Source organism: Rhea pennata, chromosome 8, assembly GCF_028389875.1.
Source record: "Rhea pennata isolate bPtePen1 chromosome 8, bPtePen1.pri, whole genome shotgun sequence".
Taxonomy (NCBI): domain Eukaryota; kingdom Metazoa; phylum Chordata; class Aves; order Rheiformes; family Rheidae; genus Rhea; species Rhea pennata.
The window spans coordinates 10981030-11005694 of record NC_084670.1 but is presented as its reverse complement, the minus strand read 5'-3'; the positions used below and the strand labels follow the sequence as shown (position 1 = coordinate 11005694).

At 38.9% G+C, this 24665-nt stretch overlaps 1 protein-coding gene across 17 annotated transcripts in view; it reads left to right on the top strand.

Moving 5' to 3' along the window:
* The window catches only part of MAST2 (microtubule associated serine/threonine kinase 2), a 196733-nt gene that overhangs the window by 103217 nt on the left and 68851 nt on the right, over positions 1 to 24665 (top strand). For 13 of the 17 annotated variants that reach the window (XM_062581834.1, XM_062581828.1, XM_062581832.1 and 10 more), the window contains one exon: positions 22964 to 23055. The exons of the other annotated variants lie outside the window; for them this stretch is intronic. In XM_062581834.1, the coding sequence (XP_062437818.1) occupies positions 22964 to 23055 (92 nt within the window). The remainder of the gene's footprint in view (positions 1 to 22963; positions 23056 to 24665) is intronic. 17 annotated transcript variants of the gene reach the window in all.

Genomic DNA, 24665 nt, shown 5'->3' with positions numbered 1-24665 from the left:
GGATTATATTAGTGATACTTCTTTTTAAAATATGTCTGAGCAATTCTGTTCCCACAGATAAATTTTTTACTGCTAGTTGAATTAGTCTGGATCTATTTGTGTCATTTTGTAATGGTTTACTGAATAGTTTAATGAGATTTAGCATTGCAAGCTTTTCAATATTGTGTTTGATATTTTAGAATGAATATGTCCTTTCAAAGCATGTTTGAAGTAAGTACTAATTTCATCATATCAGTAATGGATATTTGCTTTGCCATTTTCTCTCTTGAGTGACAGAATAACTTCAGGAGATACTGAAAATGCTTGATTTCTGGTTCTAGCATTTTTTTCTAGAGACTACAGAAAGCACTGAGTTCCATGTCTGTCTATTCTGTATTTTATTTCAAATCTTCATCTTTATTTAAAAACAGAGAATTCCATCTGGGCCAATTTATCTTAAATTATTAAATCTGCTTCTGTGTTCCAGACTTCTAAAATGTATGTCCCTGTCCCTGCTTATATATATCTGTGTGTGTGTGTGTGAGCGCATATATATATGTGTGTATATATATCTTTATTCAAAGAGCTTCTGAATATTGTGTTTATTTTAAGGAATATTGCTTTCTAAATGCATCAGTTTTGTGGATTCTCCAGAGTTACTGTAAAACAGTTTATTGAGATGTATTAATCTAGAGCTATATAAAAATCGATGTTTCAAGCTTGTTCTCATGTTCATTTTGTCTTGTTCATTATATACTTCTCTGAAGCTCGCAACCCTGAGTAGCTTGTTTGCCTGCTGGCTGATGATATGTTATCACTGCTTTCCCAGACTTTAAGATTAAATGCTAAGCTTTTGCTGTGAAGATTCACATTATTCCAAAGGAATAACTAAAATAGTGTCCTATTTCTGTTACTAAATACATGGCCAAATTAGGATGTAATTCTGCCTTTAAAACTGAATGAACATTTTGTCTATATGCATCTATATCTATCTATCTGTGTATCTATCTATCTATATCTCAGAACTGATGATGCTTCCCTAGCATGGTTTTCATTTCTGTGTCTGTTTTGTAGCAGGAGTTATTTTGTAAAGTCTATTCTTATCCCATGCTCTAACTTCATTAAGAATTTATGCCTGAAAATGTAAAATTCATCCTCTTAGTCTGTTCATTACATTAGCATTGCACTTGCTCCCAGAATTACTCTCCTTAACCAACATCCTACAAAACAATCATTTTGTTTCAGAAAAGCCTTGGTAAATGCAAGGGCTTTACAATATCCTCACCATTTCAGCTGAACCTAAATGTGTTAAACAAGAAATGAGAAAATAAGCTGCAATGTGGAAGGGCTCGCTCTGAAGAGTCAGGTTGGAACAAACAGCCTGAATTATACCTAGAAACAAATTAGATGCCAGTGCTCATTCTGGAGTTCAGGTTCGATTTGCTCCTCTGGGAAATATGCTGTCAAACAGGCAAAAGCACTCCCTGCTAGCTGGTTATCCAGCGTAGCCCACGTCTGGTTCGCTGGTTTTTGATGCTCTCTTGACTGGGTTGCTGCTGTGAGGTTGGTGTTGGAAGTCTGCAACCTTGTGTAGATGCAGGGAGCCCCTTTTGCTGTTGTGAGCACATAGTTGTGATCTGGAGTAACAAAAAGCTGGCTAATTCCCCCCTGTGATAACAGCTCCGCTTCCTTTTTTTGTTTCTTGTTTCATTCAGTTTACTTTAATTACTTGTGCATGGCCTTGGTTTAGCGTCAACACGGTACAGTTTCTTCAGTCCTCAGTCCCTCCAAAGGCACAAAGTGTGTCAGCTGCCTTTTCTCTTAAATTGTCCTTTTAGATCTGTGCTGTTGTTTCCCTGTAAAAGAGAGGTTAATAACACTTGCTTTTTCAAATTTGCTTTGCTACGGCAGTCTTGCTGGAATGGATTTGATGATGACCATCAAGGACTGTGTGTTACGTTTTTTTGGGATATACGCAAAACCCCGTTGCTGGAGGATACAGGACGTAGCCTGGTTTTCAGCGCAGCGGAACGAGTGATGGGAGAATTGGGCAAAGAACGGAGACCTGTGATAGCTGCTAGGGCTGCCCTCCCTGTCGGCTGTAGGCTGATGCACGTTCATTGATGAAGATCACTTCCCTCTTCCAAATACTGTTGCATGGTGAATATACTAATGCTATATTACAGGTTACAAAATCTCAAGTGCATCATGATAAATAATCCATGATAAAGATGAAGAAAAGCCGTGGAGGCTAAATTTATTTTCCTTTGGCTAAGTTTTGGCTGATGAGGAAGGTGAAAGTTTTGGAGAAGGCTATTGAGCTTATGGCACACATGGTGATGCTTTGCTCATATGTTATTGAGTGGCTTCAAGATCATATTGCATAGCACACTGTGTGTGAAATGAGATTTTCAAAACCGATGTTCAGTATTGTTATTTTTAAAATGACTTCTCATTTTTTATGTTGTTTGACTTGCATATTGAAGTTACATTTGATTAAATAGGAGAACTGACATTTGAATCACACTTACTTGCAAGAAGGCTGAGTGGAAAAAGAATGCAAGTTCTAGTAATTCATCTGAAGAGGTCAATTGACCTTTCCATGGCATCTAAACCCAATCAGCAATTTTGCGAGCTTGAAATTCGGTTAAATTTTATGCTATATTGAAGTTGCCCAATATCTTACTAGTCTTATTTGTGAAGAATAGGATTGTATGGAATATTAGCACACTAGTAAATGGTATTTTTTGTAAATAGAAATACAAAGAGTATTTCTTATTTAATATTTATAGAATTTGGGGCACAGTTTGTATTTTGCCTTGCTTATTATCGCTTTTTGGGGGAGTGTTTTCATATAGGAAATACTAATCCTCACAACAGGGCTGTAGTTAACACCCTCTGTATCTAATTTAGTACTGTTTTAGAATAAATGGTTTAGAACTAAGAAACCAAGGCAGCTGCTTACGATTAGGTTCTGCTGTGATACTGTGGTGAATTAATTAGCATTTCAGGATATCTAGTATGCAGACAGCTCCTGTTAATTCAGTACCAGTGCTGGATTTAAGTCACATGAGAAGTCGGCAGTTTTATTCAGGTGCGTGCGAGATGTGTGTACTGTGCCTTATACGTAACTGTGCCGCGGTTCTGTAAATGATCTTTTGTCTCGTTGTCTAAACTAGTCCGGCCACCAGGATGCTACCTGTGTGGGAACAGCCCGCCAGAGGCAGGTTTGGTTGTTCTTCACCCCCCAAAAACCATCTACCAATTCCGTCATCTGACATTGCAGTAGCTGCTGTAGTAGAATGGATCTTGAATTCTGCATTGGCTTGGAGTTGGGGTGCAAGGAATTGGAGTGATTTCTGCCAACATATGAAGAAAGATGTGATTGTATAACCTAGCAAGTGGGCATAGAAAATTGAGCCTTAAAGCTATATTCAGCTTCATGTCTTATGTCAGACTGTTGCTTAGATTTCTTGAGACTGCAGTCTCCTCGGAGAAGACGGTCCGTTCTTGATTGTTCAAATAATAATGATGCCTCAAATAGCTCAACACACATCTTCCATTTAGTGCTTTTTTTCTTTTTGTTTTTTTTTTAAGGAATCTTTTTTTTTTTAGAAGAAGTTTTTCTCTGGGGTGTTTAGTGCTACGTTGTTAGTGTTGTTTCAGAATACCCTGAACTTCTCTTTACTCTGCATTTGGAGGCAGTCCCCAAATAAGTGCTTTACAAATGCTAATCCGAAGGATTAGATTTTGATTTTGGCATGTGGAAGACACATTTTGAAAAGCAGGCATAGTAAAAGCTCAAGAGATTTCCCTTGTTTGTTAACCAGTGTTACATAATTTGCAAAGTGCTTTTTGCGGTTCTTGGGTAGGCACTCTACCGAATCATACCGAACAAAGAGGCACAAACTTTTAAGTTTGAGGTGATAGCAAACAGTCCATTTTGTTGCCCTGTTTCCAGGGCACAAGAAGCTTTTCTTCCAGAAGAAAAGCTGAGGATCAACGTAGTTGTGTTTGGTTAACACTGCTGTGGAATAGTCAGTCATTGGTGTTCGGAGAGGCTCTTCTGTTAAAATAGCTTCTTTTTGCATCCTTTCTGTAAGAGATGTAAAAGTTGAGTTGTGGAAGTGTTGAGTACTGTGTTGTTATGAATTCTTAAGCACCTTCAAAAAACCCACCATGAATGCAAATTTTTGGTTTTTAGCTGGTAGAGATCTTCTTTGCTCACCATAAGCAGCCCATTTAATTTTGTTGCAGTGTATTTGTTTTGTTAATTACCTTAACTAATATTTTTTAGGGATATTACTACATGGAAATTTCGATTAATGTTTTGGTTGACAGAGTAAATATGAGTACTTTTATACTGTTTAAAAAAACAGGACTTAATTGCAAGGACATTTAGTGATATCTTGAATGTAATGTTAAAATGTTTATTCTCTGATTCCTAGTATTGATTGGTATGTACTCTTACGTGGATACATGAATTAATGTGTTTGTTCTTTGTGCTCAGAAGCAGTTAGTGGCAGAGGTTAGTCCGGTTGTATTCAAAATTAATTTTGTCAAATCAAAAGAGAATTCAATGCAAATTAATTTGATACAAGCATTAAAAAGCACTAGCAAGGCTGATGCTGTTGAACAGACGTTTGCTTCCCGCAGTGTGCAGAGTCGCATTTCTTGGTTTTAAAATTCAAATGGAAGGGCATGGGTATACTGAAGCAGGTATGGGAATTTTGAGATGTATATGTATTAACAATGCTGCTTTATTTAAGGAGAAGTTACGAAGATAGTCTAATCCTGCTGGGACTGCGTTCTCGCGGGCGTTTCTGTGCGTTTTTGCGAAGGGCGCAGCGCGCGTGGCGGGCAGTGCCAGCTGTTGCTTGCCACCCTGCTCGCGGCTGTGATAAGGAACCACTCAAGAGCGCTGAAATACGAGAACGTCCTTAGCTTTCCTCCTGGCAGAAGCGCTTAAAAAAGCCAAAATAGAAAGTCCTCAGGAGAAAATATAGTGCCTTTTGGAGGGGGGAGTGTTGAAGAAAAGGCAGCTGCAATGAGGATTTGGTCAGCCCTTGGAAAAAGCAAAAACAGAGTAAGGAGACTGTGCTGGTGCTAAGGGGAAGAGCGAACTTGTGGCTGGTTGGAGGGGGAGTGTGGGAGACCTCCGTGCACACAGGCGGCTCCTCGCTTGCGTTTGTCCTCAGGATTCGGGCAGGCGAGCCCTTTTGTGGGCACCAGGTGATCCGGGGGAGTTTTGTTTGCCATGACTGACATACTTGTGGCGATTGTGGTTTTAAACTGATCTTAGGTGCCATTGGAAGCCTACAGGCTTGCTTGCTTTTTTTGAGGGGGGAGAGGTATTTAAAATCCCCTTTGAATATTTAAAGACAAAAGGTAGGATTCATTTAAAGATGGAAGATTCATTAAAAAAAAAAAAAAAGAAAAGCCCTGTGGGTGCCTCATAGTAGTTAAGATGAAGCCAAAGGGCTTCTATTTCAAAACAAAAACACAAACTAGGCAGTAAGTGCTGCAGCTCTGTGCTCAAAACCAGTGTCTTACTCAGGATGAAGAATATAACCCTGATCATGATTTTGCTTGAGTTTCTTTTGATTATAATCAATTGAGCACAGAGAACGATGGATAGAAACCATGTATGTTATGTACAGAAAAAGCTCCAGTTTTAAAGTGTGTATATTAGGAGGGGAATAAATATCGCATTTTGTTGCACTGCCTCCTAAGGAGGAGAGAGGCAGGCAAGGATGGAGTCAGGAGGGAAGGGAGGCAGGGGAAGCAGCAGCAGTATGTATGCTTGCCTGCCCGTCTCACATTAATGGAACAGCTTGCGAGGTCTACAGGGAATTTGCATTGGCTCTGTCACTGGTATTATTTAGTTCCTTATTTATTGCTAGTGGCTTGATTGTGCTGTATTTTCCCAGCAATGAAAGCTTTTAAAGATCATGTCTGACTCCTTTTGGACAGTGCTGTCCAATTTCTCTCTGCCTGCTACCAGCATGTTGAGGCGATCCAAAAGGTAATCTAAGGTTTTTACTAGTAATTCTTACGATGTTTTTCGCAGTTACTTGTTTAATACTGTTTAGGCTTGCTTTTGTCTGCTTTTATTTTTAAGGATAAATCATATTCCTGGTACATTAGTTGTGATTTCTTAGTGATTTGTAAGTGTATTCATTGTAAAAATCATACTGTGCAGATTCACTGTTGATTCTTTTTTTAGGTTTTTATTTAAATGTTTTGTTCCTTCTCATAGCATAGTGTGCGATAAGGGGTTTGTTTCCACAAAATGATAGATTGATGTTACTGAGAATAAGCTTTCTTAGGATTCAAAGTAGCAAAAACAATATTGTGATGATAGAGGCAGCACTAGGCAGGGCTTGCAAGTGTTTTGACTTGCAGTACGTAGTTGCTTAGAATTATGCATAACCTTACATTTTTAATCATTCTTAATAATTTTAACATTTTGCATGGAGGTGTAAGTAAGTTACTGTAGTAGCTAATAGGCTGTTTTTAGTGATGCTACTCTATGGAATTTGATAAATCATATTGAAGAGTGTGAACTAATAGATGGTATTGGATCTGATGCCGTGCAGACAGTGATGTCCCTTCAACGCTGGGAACTGTCATCGGTAAGTATTGCTCATCAGGTGTCCTATGGAGCTTAAGACAAGTGGCCTGAAAACTTACTGAAGAAACAGACTTGTAGAGTGTGATAGTTAATCCTAACTAAAGCCATATATTCAGGTTCATGAGTAAACCATTGCAGCTAGTACAGAATTTCTCATTATTTGATACCATTGGAAATCTATTTAAGACTCAGAATACAAACTTGATTTTGACTTGATTTTTAGAGAATGTTTTGTTCATCAGCTATCGGAAGTAGAAGTCATCTTTTTTAGGAGATGGTAGCTTCAACATAGAACAGATATTGGCTAGAACACCATTTCCTGCTATCATTATCCTTTTGTGGCTTAAAATTTGTCATAATTGCCTTCTGTTGTGAAGTTGATTTCTTTTTTTAATTTTAATTTTTTAGAATTTCACCAAGAGCACAGAAAGACTTTGTAACAGAAATTTTGGATTGTTGTTGTGAAGAATTGCATTAGAAAATAGATCTGTATTAAAAAATTCTAGCTTTGTTGATTTTAGCCTATTCTTTTAAAGGAAAAGAGCTCTTTGAGCTTCAGGTTGATGGCTTTGTCCCCAACACTTGCATTTCACCATAACTTTCAAACTCATTGAATGGTTGCAACAGCGATTGGAAGGAGGAATAGCAGTGTCAGAGAAAGCTCCTTCCTTCCTTCCAGCTGTGTTGAACGTGACTAGGAGATAAGTCAGTGTCCTCTGAAACCTAAGACAGGTAGGACGTGGATTTTGAGTGCCTCTTGGCCACCTGGCACAGTGTCATGATCCCTGGCTCGCACCTGCAGTTGACTGTGATGTCCCAGATTAGGTGAGGAGAACCAGGTGGAGAAAGGAGTTTTGGTTAGTGCTTGGGGATGTAGAAGGGGCTTTTGGGAAGAAGGACTGTGTTCCATTTAAATAAGGAAAAGGCTTTGTTAGACCTGCTGCTTATGGAGCGAGCTGGTGGTCTGTTCCAACTGTATGCACAACTTTGTGTAAGGCTCACTCCATTTTAGATGTTCTGCATGCTGAAAGGCTTTTGCCATGATTTCTTTCCTTCATAAAAATTCAACACTTGTGGACTTCCATATGGAATGGACATTTGCAATGTTTCTGAAAAACCAAGTATTTTTATTTTTGAATGCCCTTTTACCGTGCATTTTGAATTTATACCTAGGCATCAAGATCAGAAACAATTTGAGAGATACTAACAGGGCTTTAGGTGCAATATATTGTCAGAAAGCTCCTAGTCAAAATTTATCATTCCATTTATTTGCTAGCAGTTGAAATACAAAACCAAAGAAATTGATCTGTAAATCTACCGAACATCTTAATGGAAAAGAGATGACTTTTTATCGATTTAATCGCATAAATGAACATTAGGTATTTCAAGAGGATCAAACAGCTGTATCAGAATGCATAGCAGAGAAGTGCTCTGTCAAGGCATGTGGTAGAAATCCTATTTTCACCTGGCGCAGAAACCACGCAGTCTTCAATTAGCTTTAGAAATAAAATATTTCAGCATATATGACAGTTTGTTGGGAATACTGCCTTCTGCCGTGCTCTGCTGGCACCTTGCCCACCTGGGTAGCTACTATCTTCTGGGAGGTGGATGGGTGGCTTGGCCAGGACTTGGGTGGGTTGTGATACAAGGGCTAATTCAGAGCGTGGCTCTCACGAGGGCACTGGTCCTGGAAACCTGTGTACGCAGCGACATTGCTCCCAGGAGTATCTGGACCCTCTGTGGGTGTGTGTATTTGGATGTGCACGTGTGTTCAAGAAGTAAGCGCTTTAATAGCATTATTAATATGGAAGAAGCTGTTGGATATTAAGTTCTTTGCCGAGCCGGGACCTGAGCATTTCTGAGCATTAATGTTCTCAGAATTGTTGCGTCTGTGCGCTTTGAAAGAAGTACCATTTTACTAGTTGACTATATATTTTTCTGTTTTAAATTGTCTCCTTTTCAAAGCATAATGTTTAGCACTTTTTTGGTAAATTTCTTTTTGAAATTATCCTAGACATCTTTAGCAGTAGGGAAATTTTTCCCTGTCTCAATTATTTGACACAAATTTCCTCCAGTTTTTCTGCCTGTAAAACTCTTGCGTGTTTCTAACATATTTGTGTTAGCTTGTGTGCCCTTAATTCTGTGCTTTTGCATCTTAAATGTCTCTTTTTTTTTTCTGCTTATTTTTGCATCGCAAGAACGGGTTTCTGTTGCTATTCTGCCTGTTGTCCTATGACGTGTTTCTCTCTAATGGCAGCTTCTGATATGTACTAAAGATCCTAAAGGGCTTCGCTCCCATATGGCTTTTCCTACATTAGGAGGCAAATGTCGCGACGGACTACCTTCTCCCTGCTGCATTACGGCGAAGCGAGCTCTCCTGTGCAGCTGGTGGGATTCTCGGTGGGGCTAATGGCACGGTAAAAGTGAACCATCTGTTCCTCTGGTCAAAGTGGCCAGCTTGTTTCTTCTGCAGCATATTCCCAGAAGGGTAGAGAAAGTCGAGAGCAAACTGCAAAATACATAAGAGTTTGCCATGGGAGGGGTGATGTAAACATAAATCAAATTTACCTGTCAAACTGGTTCGGTATGAATATTTATAATTTAAAACTACAGAAGAAATATGAGAATCCCGTGGTTCAAAGGGCATATGTTATCAACTTTACCGAGGCTTTACGTATTGAAATCGGATTATGGAAAGATAAAGCATGATTCTGACATATTTAAATTAAATGCCTTTATTTTATAATCCTTTTGTTTCTCTGAGCTTTGGATGTAACTTCTCTTGAATTTACTCTTAAAACTTTGCTCTGTCTTAACAGTGGTGTAAAATTGTGCAGATGGGTTTGAAGATTGGCTTTGAAAAATCAAATTGATTTAGAACGATGATTTATAATGTTACTTCATTTTTCCAGAAATACTTAACCCTGTCTGGGCAGGCTATGGCTATTTATTTACATAATTCATTTTTGTTTAATAACTTTGTTGTGCAAAGATCAGATAGGGGAGAGTTGTGTATGGAAGTGACTTGCAAGCTAACTATGGTTAGTCGCTAAGGTGGATTTCCATTGGGAAGGAAGTGCTGTTTTCATGTAAAAAAATGCCACCGATACTCTACTCTTCTTTTCAGTGAAAGGCTACCAGCGCTGCAGTGATTTCACGATCTGTACAAAACCACTGGAATTAGCCACCTTCAGGCATTAAAGAGCCATTGATTGGCAAGACTCCTGTAAAACCAGTGGTTCTGTGAAAACAGTGTATTTGATTATAAACATAGTTTCTCAGTAGCTAAACAAAAATGCTTTTCATGACTTTAATATTCTCAAGCAACGAAGGGGAGCACCTTTGGGATGTAAACGGTGCTTTTTGATGCATTGACATATTCCTGGTAACTTGTAAAGCTGCCGTAACTGGACTGCACTAGATCCTTATCCTTTTAACTGGATTCAGTGGGGTTTTTTTAATGCTGATTCATTTAGACTGACATAAAAAGCTGTACGTATCAGAAGGGTGGCACTTCCTCCATATATATATGTTGTCAGTGGGAAGAAAAGCAACTGGTTTGACACTAGCAGAATATTACTTTTTTGTGATAACAGAAAGCTAATCTTAAAAATGGAAGCCTATGCTGTAATCTTCTTAGAAGTGACAGCTGTCATGCCACACATTTCCTTGCTCAAATGAGTAAAGTGAGAAGTGTTTCCTTCATGGTGGGAAGAATGTGAAAGACCTGGAAATGTGATCCTTCTGATAACATTTAGCTCCAATTTTTTAAGCTTATATGAAGCCGGACTTAGCTCAGAGTACTAAATGGCCTCAAATTTAACACTCCTAACTGGGGAGGAAATTTCTTTTAAGTTACTTTTGTTAGTTTTTACAGTATGGTCTTAGGACAAAAACACTGACAGTGTTTGGGGGAGGGGGGAAAAAAAGTCTGTTCCATCTCCTGGCAATCTCTTCAGTATGAGAATAAAGTGTTTCGGTATAGTGCGAGAGCCTGGCAGGCACTGGCTCGCGGTAGGTAGGAAGTGGTTTGTGCAGGTGCGACGGGCAAGGGCTGAGCTGTGGCGAGCTCTCGGGAGACTCTCCCTCGTGGGCCAGCTGTGCTACTTAAATGCGATGCAAGAGCAGCCCGGTACGTGATGGACGGCTGATATCCAGCCTGTGCCTGAAGGTGCGGGGGAACGTGCCTGTGTTGTTTGGCATTTCTAGTTTATTTGGGATTCTGTGTGCTCCTGTCGGTTTTTAACTCCGTTTTGAGTACCGTTGGTTGTACTCCTGCCCTATTAGATGAAAAGCTGGAGTGTCTTACGGGGTTAAAGTCGAGTTTCACGCCTCCAGAGCTCTTTGTTCAGGTGGAAACACTTGTACAAATATTTGGCTCTTGCCCAGCACACACAAACCAGTTTTGCAAGTCAGTTATTTTATTTTATTTTTGTGTGTGTGTGTGTGTGTGTGTGGAGAGAAATCTAAGCAACACACAAATCATGGACGATTTGATAAATTATCTGGATTTTTGTCATAAGGGAGGATACTGAATGCGAAACTATCTCGCACCGTCTTTTGAAGAGGGAGCTTCTTGCAGGGGTGCAGGGTAGTGCAGGTAGGATTCTCTGCTGCTCTCAGGATTCCCGTTGTTTTAACGGCAGCTGGATGCCGACGTTAACACCTGAAGGAAGTACATGTTTTTTTTTCAAAGTGTAAAGAAAAACATCTTTTAAATGCTTTGATTTACATTTGTTGCTATTTATCAGGTGTTCCCTGAGTAGTTTTTCCTAATCCGTGATCTTGGACTAGATGGTCTCCAGAGATCTCTTCCAACCTCAACCATTCTGTGACCTGGTTTCTTTTTATTTTTATTTTTGCCATTATTTTCAGGACTGCACAGTAATCTCTAAATGCTCTTTAGAGTAGCTTGGCTGTTCTGGTAAGAAGCACTTCAGTTCTGAAAACTCAGAGTTTATTCCAAGCTGCTTTAAAGTTGTTTTTTGTTGTAAAGACTTAGCCAATACACCAACTGGACCCAGAAATTGTATTTTCCCTGTATTAAGTTCTGCAGCTTGTCTAGCATTGTGTGAACTGCATTACTGACTTTCCCAGCTGTCTAGAAGCTTGAGAGGCCTATGGAGAACTGATACCTTTTGCCATTTTTGTCCAAATACTTCTCTTCTCCTGCCTGTCTACTAGATGACTTCAGAATTAAGAGAAGATGACTCCTGAGATGATTATTGAGCTGACTTATTCCCCAGGATATTGTATGGTTTTCTGTCCTGTCATTTTGTTCCAATCTTAATTGCGTGGTAGACTAGCATGTTACAATTTGCCGTCTTAATTTAAACTCAGCATGATTGCTCTAGATTTTTGAGACCTGGCTTTGTGCTTAGCGTTCTCGTTTGTATTCTTCTTTGTATTCATTTCTGTACTTTCTGCAATTTTGGGGGTCTTGTTTTATTTCATGTTGGTCATCTTGGTTTCAGACTTCATGATGGAACTAATGATGAGAGTAAAAAGCTTGGTGATGGCAATACATGACTCCCAGAAATGTATTGTACACAATCTACTACTTGCACAGAAATAGGCTAATTCTGTTAAATTTTAAGTCCTATATTTTCTTTGTCTCAAAGAAAATTTGAGGTATGTTTTCCTGTGCTTGTGGGTTTGCGATAGTTTGTTGTTCTTGGTAAAAATAAAACTTACTTGTTCCTAGTTGTTTGAATTATGAATAAGTGCATAAAGCATTTGAGAAGCTTTTAGCGGTTTCTGAATTTGTTGATCCAATTTTAGAACAGACATTTATGAAATATCTGCCTTTTTAACATGTGTTAATTATGGCTCAGTGATTTTAATAGGATTTAGTTTCTTCCTATGTTACGATTCCTTTTTGTCATCTCTGCTACCATTCACATATTTTTGATACATTCATATATTTGTTCTTAATGCTCTCAGCCATCTTACTGTAATTGGAATTGCGTTTGATTTTCAGCTTTAAGTAGATTAGCTTTTAAAGTAAGGGTACGTTCTTAGGTGATGCCAGAACTGCACTACCTTCTGCATGGAGTACAGTGTACTTCAACCTTCAGCTCTTAGCTTTTAATGTCCTTGTTTTTCTTTCTGCTCAGTTTTATGAAGGATCATTTCAACATGCAGCTCCTAAAATTTCAGAGCTACATGTGCGGCTCTGTGCGTTGTCAAACCAGAATGACCTTCCGTGTGTGAAAAATTAGTAACGACTGGACAGTGTGCCATTGGTTCAGATACCAATTAAACTTTATACAAAAGAGGGAGCTTTACCATGAAATCAAGCTCGATTCTTACAAAAAATTATGGTCCCTCCCTGGGAGAATTCTCATGGTTTTCTCCGTGGCTGGGTGGGATCCGCTCCTGTCTCTCTTCCTCTGGGACTGCCTATTTGTAATTTGCTTGCTTGGTTAGCTCAAAATGACCTGGCATTTTCTTTTTTAAGCAGTTTGCTAGTTTTAATTCATATATATAGCACTGTATTTATTGAATTTATTGAATGCATTTTTGTAAGTCTTTCAGTTTGTTGTTTTTGTCTTAATTTAAATGTTTTTTGACAGGCGAATAAGACTGCAATAACTGAATACCCATACCATTGTAGTGTATCTCTGCATGTGATTTTATATCTGTTTTACTTGCTGCTCTGAGCATTTTCTGCATCTGCAGAACTCGAGCTCTTTTGTGTCAAAATTTTTGACTTTTTGAGCCAACTCTTAGCTAGCTATACTTACTCCCATCTGTCATTCAACAAGTATTGATTGGAAGGGTGTTAAGTAGCTTTTCTTTTGCAGAGCTGGAGTGAACAAATTGAACAATGTGTGCTCTTAGTGTCTGTTTTGGATTAAAACAGCATGCTAGCGTGTACTTCTCACCTTTACCTCGATTTGGTCAGGAACAGGTTTATTTAGCCCATGTGGAGATAGGTAGAGCACACCACGTTCCTGTTCTAAGACAACCTGCTCTTGAATGGGTGATGAAAATTTTGTACTTTACATGCTGAGACATCAGTTTTACTTGACTTGGTTATTTTGCTGTTATGTTCATTAGACTATTCGTGTCCTACCTTAACAGCTGTGGATGTTGCTATTCCCCCCCCTTTTTTTTTTTGTACATGTGATATTTTTGTATACATTTCCCCCTTTTTTGTGTGTCTAGAGCATAATGAGCAGCAAATTGTTTTTGGTACTTTTGTTGGAATGGCTTTGTGGGGGCAACGTGTGTACATATGTACACACGCATATGTACATACATACATAGAATATTTTACAATATTTTTGTATTAGTGTTGTGTTCCTCTTGGAAAAAATGAACTTTTCTTCATTATGCTGTCTTTAGAAGCGACCTGTGTTTATTAAGAAATGTTGCTATGATGGTGCTGTTATAGATATCTATTTTGAGAAGCTGCTAACAGTCAGGAAATAGTCATTTGCTTTAGAAAAGGCAGGATCTTGCATAATGAAAGTACAAAGTGCACTCTCACCTTGTACTTTGAAAGCAAGCATAAAAATTTAAAATATCACCGTAAGGTGAGTGATTTAAGACTGACATTGATAATCTGGATTTACTAAGTTATCTACTGTGCTTTTGCTCTGTAGGGGATGAACTTGTGAATAGTTTTCTAGCTTTGATAAATAATTTTTATGTTGAAGCTCTGCAAAACTAAGGGGCGGGAAGGAGAAATGAGAAGGGAGCTCTCTCATGGGTTTTTCCAGAAAACTAGATGAGTTCCTATTGAGCTGCAAGGAGAAGCTCAAAGCTACTAAAAACCACCCTCTTCTCCCATTGAAATTCATGGCCACCCTCAAGCAGTAGAGGGAACAAGTGTGCTGCAGACCTCGACACGAGAAGGATAAAGTGGTCCAACAGGCAGGTGGTGGTCAGAGCACTGCTGTGGTCAAAAATGTAATGGAGAGGCAGCAGTCAGCAGGCACGCTGGTGCACCAGGGGTGCAAAGCACGGTAATGTATCCTGCTGCTTAAGAGGATTTTTTTTAAAGGTCAGATATTTTGGTGGCTTTCACTTCTGAGATAAATCCAAAATATCTAGGAAGCCTTCATATCAAAAGTAATTTAGAACTGAAGAAGTGTGCGTTGTGACTCTACCCAAAGCTACGTAACTGTTTGGAGAGTTGGTTGTAGATGAAGACTTGGAAAGTGGATTTACATGTACAGCTACACTTTCTCCTTGGTATCTGCTCTTCTGGGCATAGTTGCTATAGTCTCGTTCTATTTGGGCTTTTCCGTACTATAACTGATTAGAAAGTGCTTGTTAACTAAGTATGTGAGATGGGCTTTTAGAAAAGGTGATCGTCCATCCTAGCCCCTTTGGGAGCTGAACACAGAAATTTGTCAGGCTAAACAGCGGCGGAGGTGGGAGCGTGGCCTTGCGCTTGTTCACCTCCGTCTTGATCTAGAGGCCCAATATATCTTCCCCCCCCCCGCCTCGCCTCGATTCCCATGACGTGTCTATCCTGCCAATAATTTAAGTTCAGTCTGACGTGATAATTTCTATGAACTAGGGGAATGGCTTTCCAAGGCTATGGAATGGTGAAAGCCTATGGAGCCAGGGAAGCATCTTTGCCACATCATCTTCTATGAGCTTTTGAAAAGTCTATTGGAAAGTTTTTGTCTGTGAATCATCACTGGAAAGTAAACCTTGGTGCTGTTTTTTCAGAAAAATATTACTTCTTGATCTTGATAGTTCGTACAAGAAAACTGTAGGTTTTATCACCCTTTTGGGGTTTTGTTTGTCTGACATGCAGGATATGTTCCAAAAATAATTATAAACATCTCTGCCCCACTTAAATTTGTGTGTAGAACTCGCTGCTATGTGGTTGTATCAGAATCTGTCTGCTCTGTGCAGAAAAGGCAACTCCATCGAGGCAGTCCTGATTTGGAGATTATTTCCAAAATAATGTTCTGTTAAAATAGTTTTAAAATTAGATATGTAATTTATGGTTATAGTGAGATTTGAAACTTGTGATTAGCTCATAAAGACATAAATTTCTACATTTTTTGATACTTAAACTAAGAAAATGACATGAAACAAAATGAAGAGAAGTTTTCATGTTGTGCGCTGTATAGCAATTGAGTGATTTTCACCTATTTTGTTATGCAAGTTTTATATTAAAACGTCTTACTTTTGAATCTTGGAAAATTGTTTCATTTTTTTGCTAGTATGATCAGCTTTCTGGATGCATCTTTGGCGAATGTTTCAAATGGGTTTGTTTTACTGCACACCTGTATGTCATTATAAGTTATGTGGGAAAAAGATTTGAAACAGTATAAATTCACTTTGTCGTATCAGTCTTGAATTCAGTTGAAAGTTTTGGAGAAAAAATTGTAATATCCATCTTTTGTGAGTGCTGCCAAGTAGAGACCCATTCAAAAAGCAGTTATGATACGTGAAACATTTAATTATGCAGTTGATGGAAGTAGAAAATGAAAATACCCGGTTACGTTTATTTTTTGTGCAATCCATCCTCTCATACTTTGTGGTGTGGTCTTTTGCTAATATAATGCATAGCACAACTGAAGTGGGAGATGGCAATGCCTGAGAAGCTCAGTGTAAGTTTTCTTCCTTTAAATGCTGTAAATTCAGTCTGGGGAGTCAGAGATTTTTTTTTAATTTCTTTTTCTCTTTGTATAAAGATGAAGATAACTAGAGTGTGTGTAGGAGGAATATTTCAGAATAAAGGGGCTGGATTTAGCTGAGAGTGGCTGTACCGTTGAGCGTAATCCATTGCGACGTGTTGTTTTGTTTGGCTTGGCAGAGTTTTTCCCATGTTGTTAATAATGCAAAAGGTCTAGACTGTACAGCGTGGCTGAAGCAGGTGTGCGACAGCCAGAAGCATTAGGCAAGCTGGACATTAATTAGATGTTAACTGGTGATTTTAGCCTTTCCTTTCATAATTGCTTAACTTGAAGTGATGCTGCGGCTTGAATTTGTGTTCTAAATGAAGAAGTAGAAAAGTTTATCAGATGTACAGCTTGCTTTAGAGGAAATTAAAATCATCCTTTGCATGAGGAGAAGTTAATTCTTAAATATTAAAATGCTGATTTTCCTTAAATGAAGTGAAAGAGATCGCTGCCACCAATTTACTGCGTGCTTTGTAAATCTTGCGTTGCTCGGCCCTCGTTCACTTCAGCTGACGCATCCATTGGCACGTTGAAATGCGCATGACTACGAAAAGAAACATCTGTCCTGTCTCCTCCCTGTGCGCTCTCATCTTCCATCCGCGTGCTCTCATCCCGCAGAAAGGTGTGTCCTTCCAGTCGTCCGCCCCGTGGCTGCGGTGAACTGGTTCCCGGCGAAACATCTTGTTTCGGTGTGGGAGGGGAAGGAGGAGTCATGCTTGTAGGACTTGTCCTGTGTTTCATGGCTTATAGGGAGCACCTTCTAAAAAATAAGCTATGAAAAAATGGGTAAGAAAGACTTAGGTTGTCAAAAGTTGCATTAGTAACATGCAAAGGAAAAAATAATACTAATACACTTTTAATTATAAAAGTGAATTCTGTAGAAACACTTTGAATGAATTACTATAAATGGAGTAAATTTACTTTTATAAAGATGAGAGATGATGATGTTGAGAAGCTGAGAGTTTTGTTTATCGGAGTGGCAGAGGAAGACAGCTTAGAGATGCACTGTAGGAAGGATCTGCAGTCTTCTAGTCTGGGCAAGATAACTGGAAAGGGACTTAAGTCAGAGGTGGTTCCTGATCACGGGACTTAATGAGAGAAAGCATGGCTGGGTTTGCTGGATGACTGATGATGCTGGGAAGAGGAAAGTTCTGTGTCCCTTCTGATTTAATTCTGTCATGATGGAAGGAAAATCTGTCTGCTATCTTTAGAAAGGGGCTTTTTGACCTTCTGCTTCCATCCTTCATGTGTTAAATGAGCACAATAGTATTTCCCTAACATACCAGCGTTAGAAAACTAGGTAAAAGTGAGGCTATGTATGCAAGAACATCTCTGATCTCATTTGAGGGTTTGCTGTCAAGAAGAGGAGGGCTTGCTCCCTGTTGTGCAGTCTACTTTTCGCACCCTATTTGGAGCTGCTCGGATCTCTTCATTGGTCTCCGTGATTCACTGAAGAAGCAAAATGCTATATGAATTTTTACCAGGCTTGTTTTCTGATGGGCCAGGAGCTGAATTCCCTCAAAGAGGGGTCTGATGAATGCCAGAGCTTGTGCGAGATGAGCTAGAAATGAGGTTGGGAAAGAGGAAGAAGAATGAATTTCCTACTTTTGATGGGGCTGAACCATGAGACTTGATTAATCCTTTCTCATGGAGCTGCATCGTCTGGTTCTAAGAGGTACTCAAATGCAAGAGAGCATGTGAGCATTTAAGATAGGGAGAGAGATGGATGGGTTTTAGACTTCATGGGTAAAACCCTACCTCTTTTAAGCCTTTGACAGAAACCAGCATAATCTAACCCACCAGTGGACTTTTTGCATCAGCCTGAGATTTATTTCTGCAAATGCTGTTTGTAAGTTTGAACAAAAGGCTTGGAGGTCACTGGTACCTCATGGAAGACGGAAGAAAGAAAGCTTATTATAGGAATGTGCAAACTACCAAATCTGCAGCCTGAACTGTAACACTATTTTTTTTCGGTTATTCTAGGGTGAATAACTTTTAAACTATTCTTGAGTGTGGAAAAAAAAGTCAATTGAACCAGATGCTTACTTATTCTTATCTGTTTTGTAGAATAATTATTCCTGTTGTTGGTAGCATTAAAGCTTACAAAATTGCTTCCATCTTTGAATTACTATAATTAGGACAATAACTTCCACATCTAGTTAACATTGCTGTGCAGCTGCTGCATTCATTGACATGCAGATTTTGGATTTTGTAAATTTTCTGCTATTGTGAATAAAAATTTTAAATGCGTATTTTCATTTCCAAAATGTCTGTTTCTCATAGAGAAGCCTTTATAAGGCAAATCAACTGAAACGAATTAAATCTTTTCTAAAAACTCCTGTAACATCAGAGGAGAATCTGGTTAAACTTGGTTTGGTGACATTAGGCTTAAAGAATATAAGTAATTACAAATACCCTTGCTAGGTGTAGCCACTCTGAAAAGTGGATTCTGTTTCGCAGGCACAGCTTTGGGACGTGCTGTGTTACATACGTAGTCTAGAATACGTTTGGTGTTTGACTTCTGAAGTTCACGTTTGAGGAATTAGGAGTTCATGCAAGAATCAATTGAGCGCGGAAAACATGAGGTGGTTACAAAACTAAAATTACATAATTAAAAATCACTAATATGATTCATGTATTGATGATCACGAATTAAAAAGTGCTTTAAGCTGTAATTTTTCTGTACAGCCTTTTTTACCTGACGTCTGGATTTCTATTAAAACGTATGGCCAGACTCATGCTGTTGTTGCTGTTCTTGTTTACTTGCATATGCAGGATTTTCCGCCATGAAATTTTTTTAGGCCTATCAAGTTAGATAGATTTTTGTGAAACTTCATTAGTATTGCTCATTTCTAATAACCAGCAATGCTATGATATTACTTGATCCTGGTGGCTGGTGGTTTATTTTTAAATTGTTTTTTTCTATGGCCCGTGTTTTCATTATGTGAATGCCTCATAGGCATTAATCACTTTTGCTTTGTAGTATCAGCGAGAGTCAGAGATGCACCATGAACTGTTAAAATAAAGGATCAAATATTGATTTATGCTGAAGCTGAAACATTACTTGCTTTTTCAGATTGAAAATGAATACAAAACACAGTGTATTAATTATTCCCGTTCTAGAGAGTCAGCATAAGATTGCATAGTTGCTGGTGTGTCGGTGTGTAGTTGGAGAGCGCCAAAATTGCCTCAGGTACGCTAACAAATGTTCTCATAAATAACACGGGACGAGGGTGCTGGCTGCCGAGCGCGTTGCAGCGGGTCCAAACCCAGTGTCCTGTTACCAGATGCAAATCCGATGTCCCGCAGTGTTGGGTTTCAGGGACGCACTTGGAACGCTTTGGCCCACGGACCAAGTGTTATTTTTACTGCAGGGAGCAAAATGAACTCTAGCAATAGTGGGATTTCTGTGGCAGGGGCAAAAAGGCGTCGTTACAAGTATTGCAGCTCTTGCTTTTGCTGATGGAGAGTCGAGTTGCTTCCGTGCTTTGATAGGATTTTGATTGCTGTTTGGTGGTGCGCGGGTCATCAAGTGTACGTGTGAGATCTTGGGTGGCCCCAGAGGGCTGGAACAGGTGGCAACAATGGTATTTGGTATTTGAATTTTGAGCACGTTCCAAATGGGCTTCGCGGCTGGGAACTCTAGCCGCTAATGCCAGGGCAGGAGAGAAACCCTGCACTATTAAGATCATATTTTGCTTAAACGAGAGGACCTGTAGGAGGGCTGGTCTCTAAAATTATGAAGAGATATCTAAGAAAAAAAAAATGTTGATGAGACCCATGGCTAATATTAAATTGTGAGAGCGAAGGAGGGTCAGAGTTAGGGTTGCCTTGCATTTAGTTAAAATAGCAAAACTTTGGCTTACAAACAAATAATAACGCCTGGAACGTCTGTGGACTGGTTAAGAACTTTCCCTTTTTCTCATTAAAATACTCAGAGATGCATAGGTGACCTTTTCCTTTTCTACCTTCTCCCACTATTCCTGTTTTTTATGTAGTTTGGGGGCAGGGAAACATAACATTGTTTGGGGAATGCCTCAACAGTAGTAAACAATAATTAATGCAATTGAAAGAATTGATAATGCTATCTCCTTATTATCCTAGGCCAAGTATTTCAGCATTGAGCCCAATACATAGCTAAAGTGCATCTTCCAGGAAAGCATTTTGTCTTCCTTGAACTGTCTGTTCCAACAATTAAATGACGAGGCTGAATTTCTTTGGCATTAGTTCCTAGCTAAAGCTAGCTTTGCTTCTTCAGTATTTAGCCATTTTTGTTTAGATGCTTAACTGCTATAATAGTGACTTCTTGGGGAGGTGGCCACATTGAAATCTTGATGTTCGCCTTTTTTTTTTTTTTTTTTTTTTTGGAACTGTGAGAACTTCATCATTGTTATTCTGTGATTTTGGTGGGATCCCGAAGGTCTATTAAAGGATATATTTATATCCAAAGGGTCCTCCTGAGCTAGTAGGGAGTATATCGTGTCTATGTACATATTTTTTTCATCATATAACATGGATTTAAGAAACCAGAATATCCTGGTTTTCGCCTCTGTGTTTCAGCTTATCCTTATTGGTGCACGCATGGTTTGTATGAGTGGCCAGTTGGGCTTGAGTGATGTTCCCCCTTCCCTGGTTAGAGATCCAGTAAAATTAAAAGTTATCCAATTTTTTGAGTGTAAGAAGAATAATGGTTTGTTCCTAACTTGGGTCCAGGCTTTCACTCAAAAAACATTCCCTCCTCTGCTGTACGTTTTGAAAACCTGACCTTTTTTAATGGGTCTCAGCTGTGCTTGCTCTCCAACCACTTAACTGTTTCTCTTGTGGTTTCTTATCTTTGTGATCATAGCAGGAGAAATGGTTTTGCAAAACTGGGTCCAATTTGACAAATGCAGACAAGCATTTCTGTTCTTTTTTTTTTTTCTTTCTTTCTTTTTTTTAAAGCAGCTCTGAGTTAATGTTCCCCCATTATACTGTGATTTAAATATACCAAATTTCCGTAGTGGGTTCCAGACATCACAGTGGTAAACTGTATTTTGGGAACCCTTTTTAGCAAGGGGATATGACCACAGAAAATGGAGCTTTCTTTTCTTATTATACTAGTATTTTATATAGAGCAAGTTCTTCATTTCTTACATAGTAATTTATATTAGAACACTTAATTTTTTTTGTTGTGGAAGAGATTTGCTAGTAACATAAACATAATTATTGTTTGTTATGAATGTTGGAATTGAGTATTCTGTTACTTTGTCAACAGTTAATATTATTGAGTAACTGAGGACATATCAAAAATCTATAAATTGAGATTTTAAACTTCTTAAAATCAGGCTGTTAATTTTTGCATATGATGTGCAGAATGGTAATCAGTTTTTGCATGGACTGTTGTTGAATAATTCATGACTGTAAATGAAGATTGTATGGAATCAATTCGATAATGTTGTGGAATGCTTTAAGTACACTAAAGAGCCAGAAAGGCAGTTAATAGTACTTCAGCCATATTGCTGTTTATAATAGCTGGCAGTGCGGTTACATTTTTTTTCTGCTTATGGATCTCAAGCTTTGTACAGAACAATAATGAAAAAGCTTACTAATTATTAATAGTCAGATACACTGTATCCTGTGGCAACAAAATAATTTTGCATTAAACCGTAATAATTGGCAGTCTGATGATCGGATTTATTGTTGGGCTGCTGCAGAAGATACAGCAACGCTGGAAGGATCCCAGCAGATGCCAGGATTAGAAACTGTGTAAGCGAACGAGCTTTGCATATCATTGTGTTAAACCAGTGAGGAGCTTCACGTTACGTGCCTTGAGCTGGGCAAGGTAACTCCTGGCTCAGTTTGATGAGCGTCCCTGCTCCTGTCTATCCACCAACCCCGTATCAAGCCCAATATGGCTTTAGTAACTTCTTTTGAGGTCCACTGGAGTTACTTTTATGATCTTTAGAGCTCAATAAATGCTTGTTAGTAGAAATTACAGGATGGTGAGCAAATGGAGAAATGCATCAATCTTTTCATTTGTCTAAGTTCTGAAATGCCCATAAAATGCGTCCAAACTCCCTTATGCGAAAGTGTCGTTTTCTTGGCCGGAGCAAAGGCCAGAAGTGAGCAAAGCCCTCCCTGATTCAGCGGAGGGCTCGATCCACAACTCGCTTTGCACAGGTTTAGTGAACTATTGCTGCATGAGCCCATGAAAGGTGTGGAATCTCAGGTTTTAAGTTTTCTTAATAATCTTGCTCATCTGCTGAATTGTGCTAACACTTGACTTTGTTGTTTTACTCTGCCCTAGGGAATATGCTCTGTTACAAATACTAGCCATAAACTGTAGGATTCACATGCTGTGTTGTGTATTGCTGAGAATCTTGAAGTACTTGAGTATTTCACCATTTTTTTTTAAAGCATGAATTGCCTGTGTTTTGTGCGTGAGGAATGTTTTTGTCAGCTCTCTCGAGTGGCCCATGCAGCATGAGAGAGAGGTTTTACCTTGCTTCCAACGTATTAAGCCTCTTGGTGCTGACACAACAACTTTCAGCCCTATATGTTTACTTCTCTGCAGACTCCGTACTGAAATTCAGTGCATGAGGAAGCATTGACCTAAATACTGAGGGATTCCTCATTAGCTGAAAGACATTTGGCAGGACCTGCCTTCAGATGCGTTTATTCTTCTGATTATGCCTTATCATTTATATCTTTCTTTCAGCTGTCGGACAAGCAACAGAAAGAGTTTGATTGTAACATCCAGCACATCTCCAACGCTCCCGCGACCACACTCCCCTCTTCATGGACACACAGGTAACTCTCCAGGGGTGCTTTTCCTGGGAATCATTAGTGAAGATGTCCATGGTCATTGCAGTGAGGTTGAACCTACTGATAAAATACCCTCTTCGAAACTTAATCTGACCATAGTTTTTAGCTTTTTAAAACTTATAATAAAACCCATATAGTTTCAAAATAAATGTATGCCATGCTTAGGACTGTGATATCTGAGAGCTCTGATACATGCTATGATTCAGGCCGCACTGAAGTTTGGGGAATATTTTACTGGGGCTTTGTTTGTTTGATTTTACATATTAACAAGATGAAAAAATACTGCTTCTATTAAAACAAAACTTCTAAAAAGTTGATTTTGTTCTGGGAAAAGTAAAAATACTCTAGGACTATATTCTTCATTGTCTGTTCTGTGTTTCCTCTCCACTTCTCTACCAAATCCTTTCTCCACTTTCTGGGGGATTCAATGTTTTAGGACCACCACATCCTGCAGAAGAAACTTAAGAGGGTGAACAATCTTAAATAAAAGTAAATATGTATATTTATAAGTAAATATCCTCTTTTGAGTCTCCCGGTACATTTTGCTTTGTTTGTACCAGTGGTTAAACTGTAGTTCTTATGAGAAGAAACATCTGACTTGTGTCTGCATGTCCTGGCAAATAGTCAGCTGTGCTGTGCTGTGCCATCTTATGGTCTCTTTCTGCTGCTTAGTGCTACAGGAGATGTTTCTACATCACTGTCAGTTTTATCATGTCAGCAACTAGGAAATGCTCATTGCAAGCAATTGGGCAACTGGTTGTTAGTCCTTAGGGTGAAATGTGTGCAGATGTATTTTTGAAGGAAAAGAAAGAATGCTGTTCATCCTGCGGTAAGTGTGGATTTTCAGAAAGGATCCTCCCTGCCCATGCTCTGGCATCCCAAATAGCGCTTCCTGTGGTGTTTTTGTGGATGAGGGACGTAGATGATCTGTGACTATCTTGTTTCTGCTGTTTCAAAATGGTTGAGAAGATGGTTGGGCTTTCAGTATGGTCGTAATGGACACTAATCTTTAGCATGAAACAGCTTGAACATTTGTGGCACACGGGCATCAACAGCAGAGCCTGTCTGGAAGCACCTCACAGTTGCGTGTAAGACAAGGAACTCCTGTGTTCGTTATATTCAGGCTCTCCTCCTACAATGTGGCAACATGTTCTGTAAATGCTTTCTGGAGATGGAAACTTAGGAAATGCTGAGAAAGAACAGCAAATTGATAGTAGTTCGGCAGCAGGAGCCATCTGCTTCTGTTTGCAGAGCATTGTATCTTGAGAGGTGACATCCAGGCTGTCAAAAAAAAAAAAAAAAGAAAGAAAGAAAGAAAGAAAAAAAGAAAAAAAACACCAAACTTATTGTCCAGGGTTACCCTCAGCTGCTATTTAAGCTTTCATAAAAATTTGTTATCTTTGCTCAGGAGGCTGGAAAGCCCAGTCATGGAAGGCTCAGGAATTACTTTAATGATACTGTTTTTTAAATAGATCATTTTTTTCAATTAAAATCTTAAAAAGCTTATCAAAATCTTAAAAGTAGTATATTAAAATCGTTTTAGTTTTGCTTCAGAATCTCAGATAAAATATGTTCAGATGTAACTTGTTTCAATG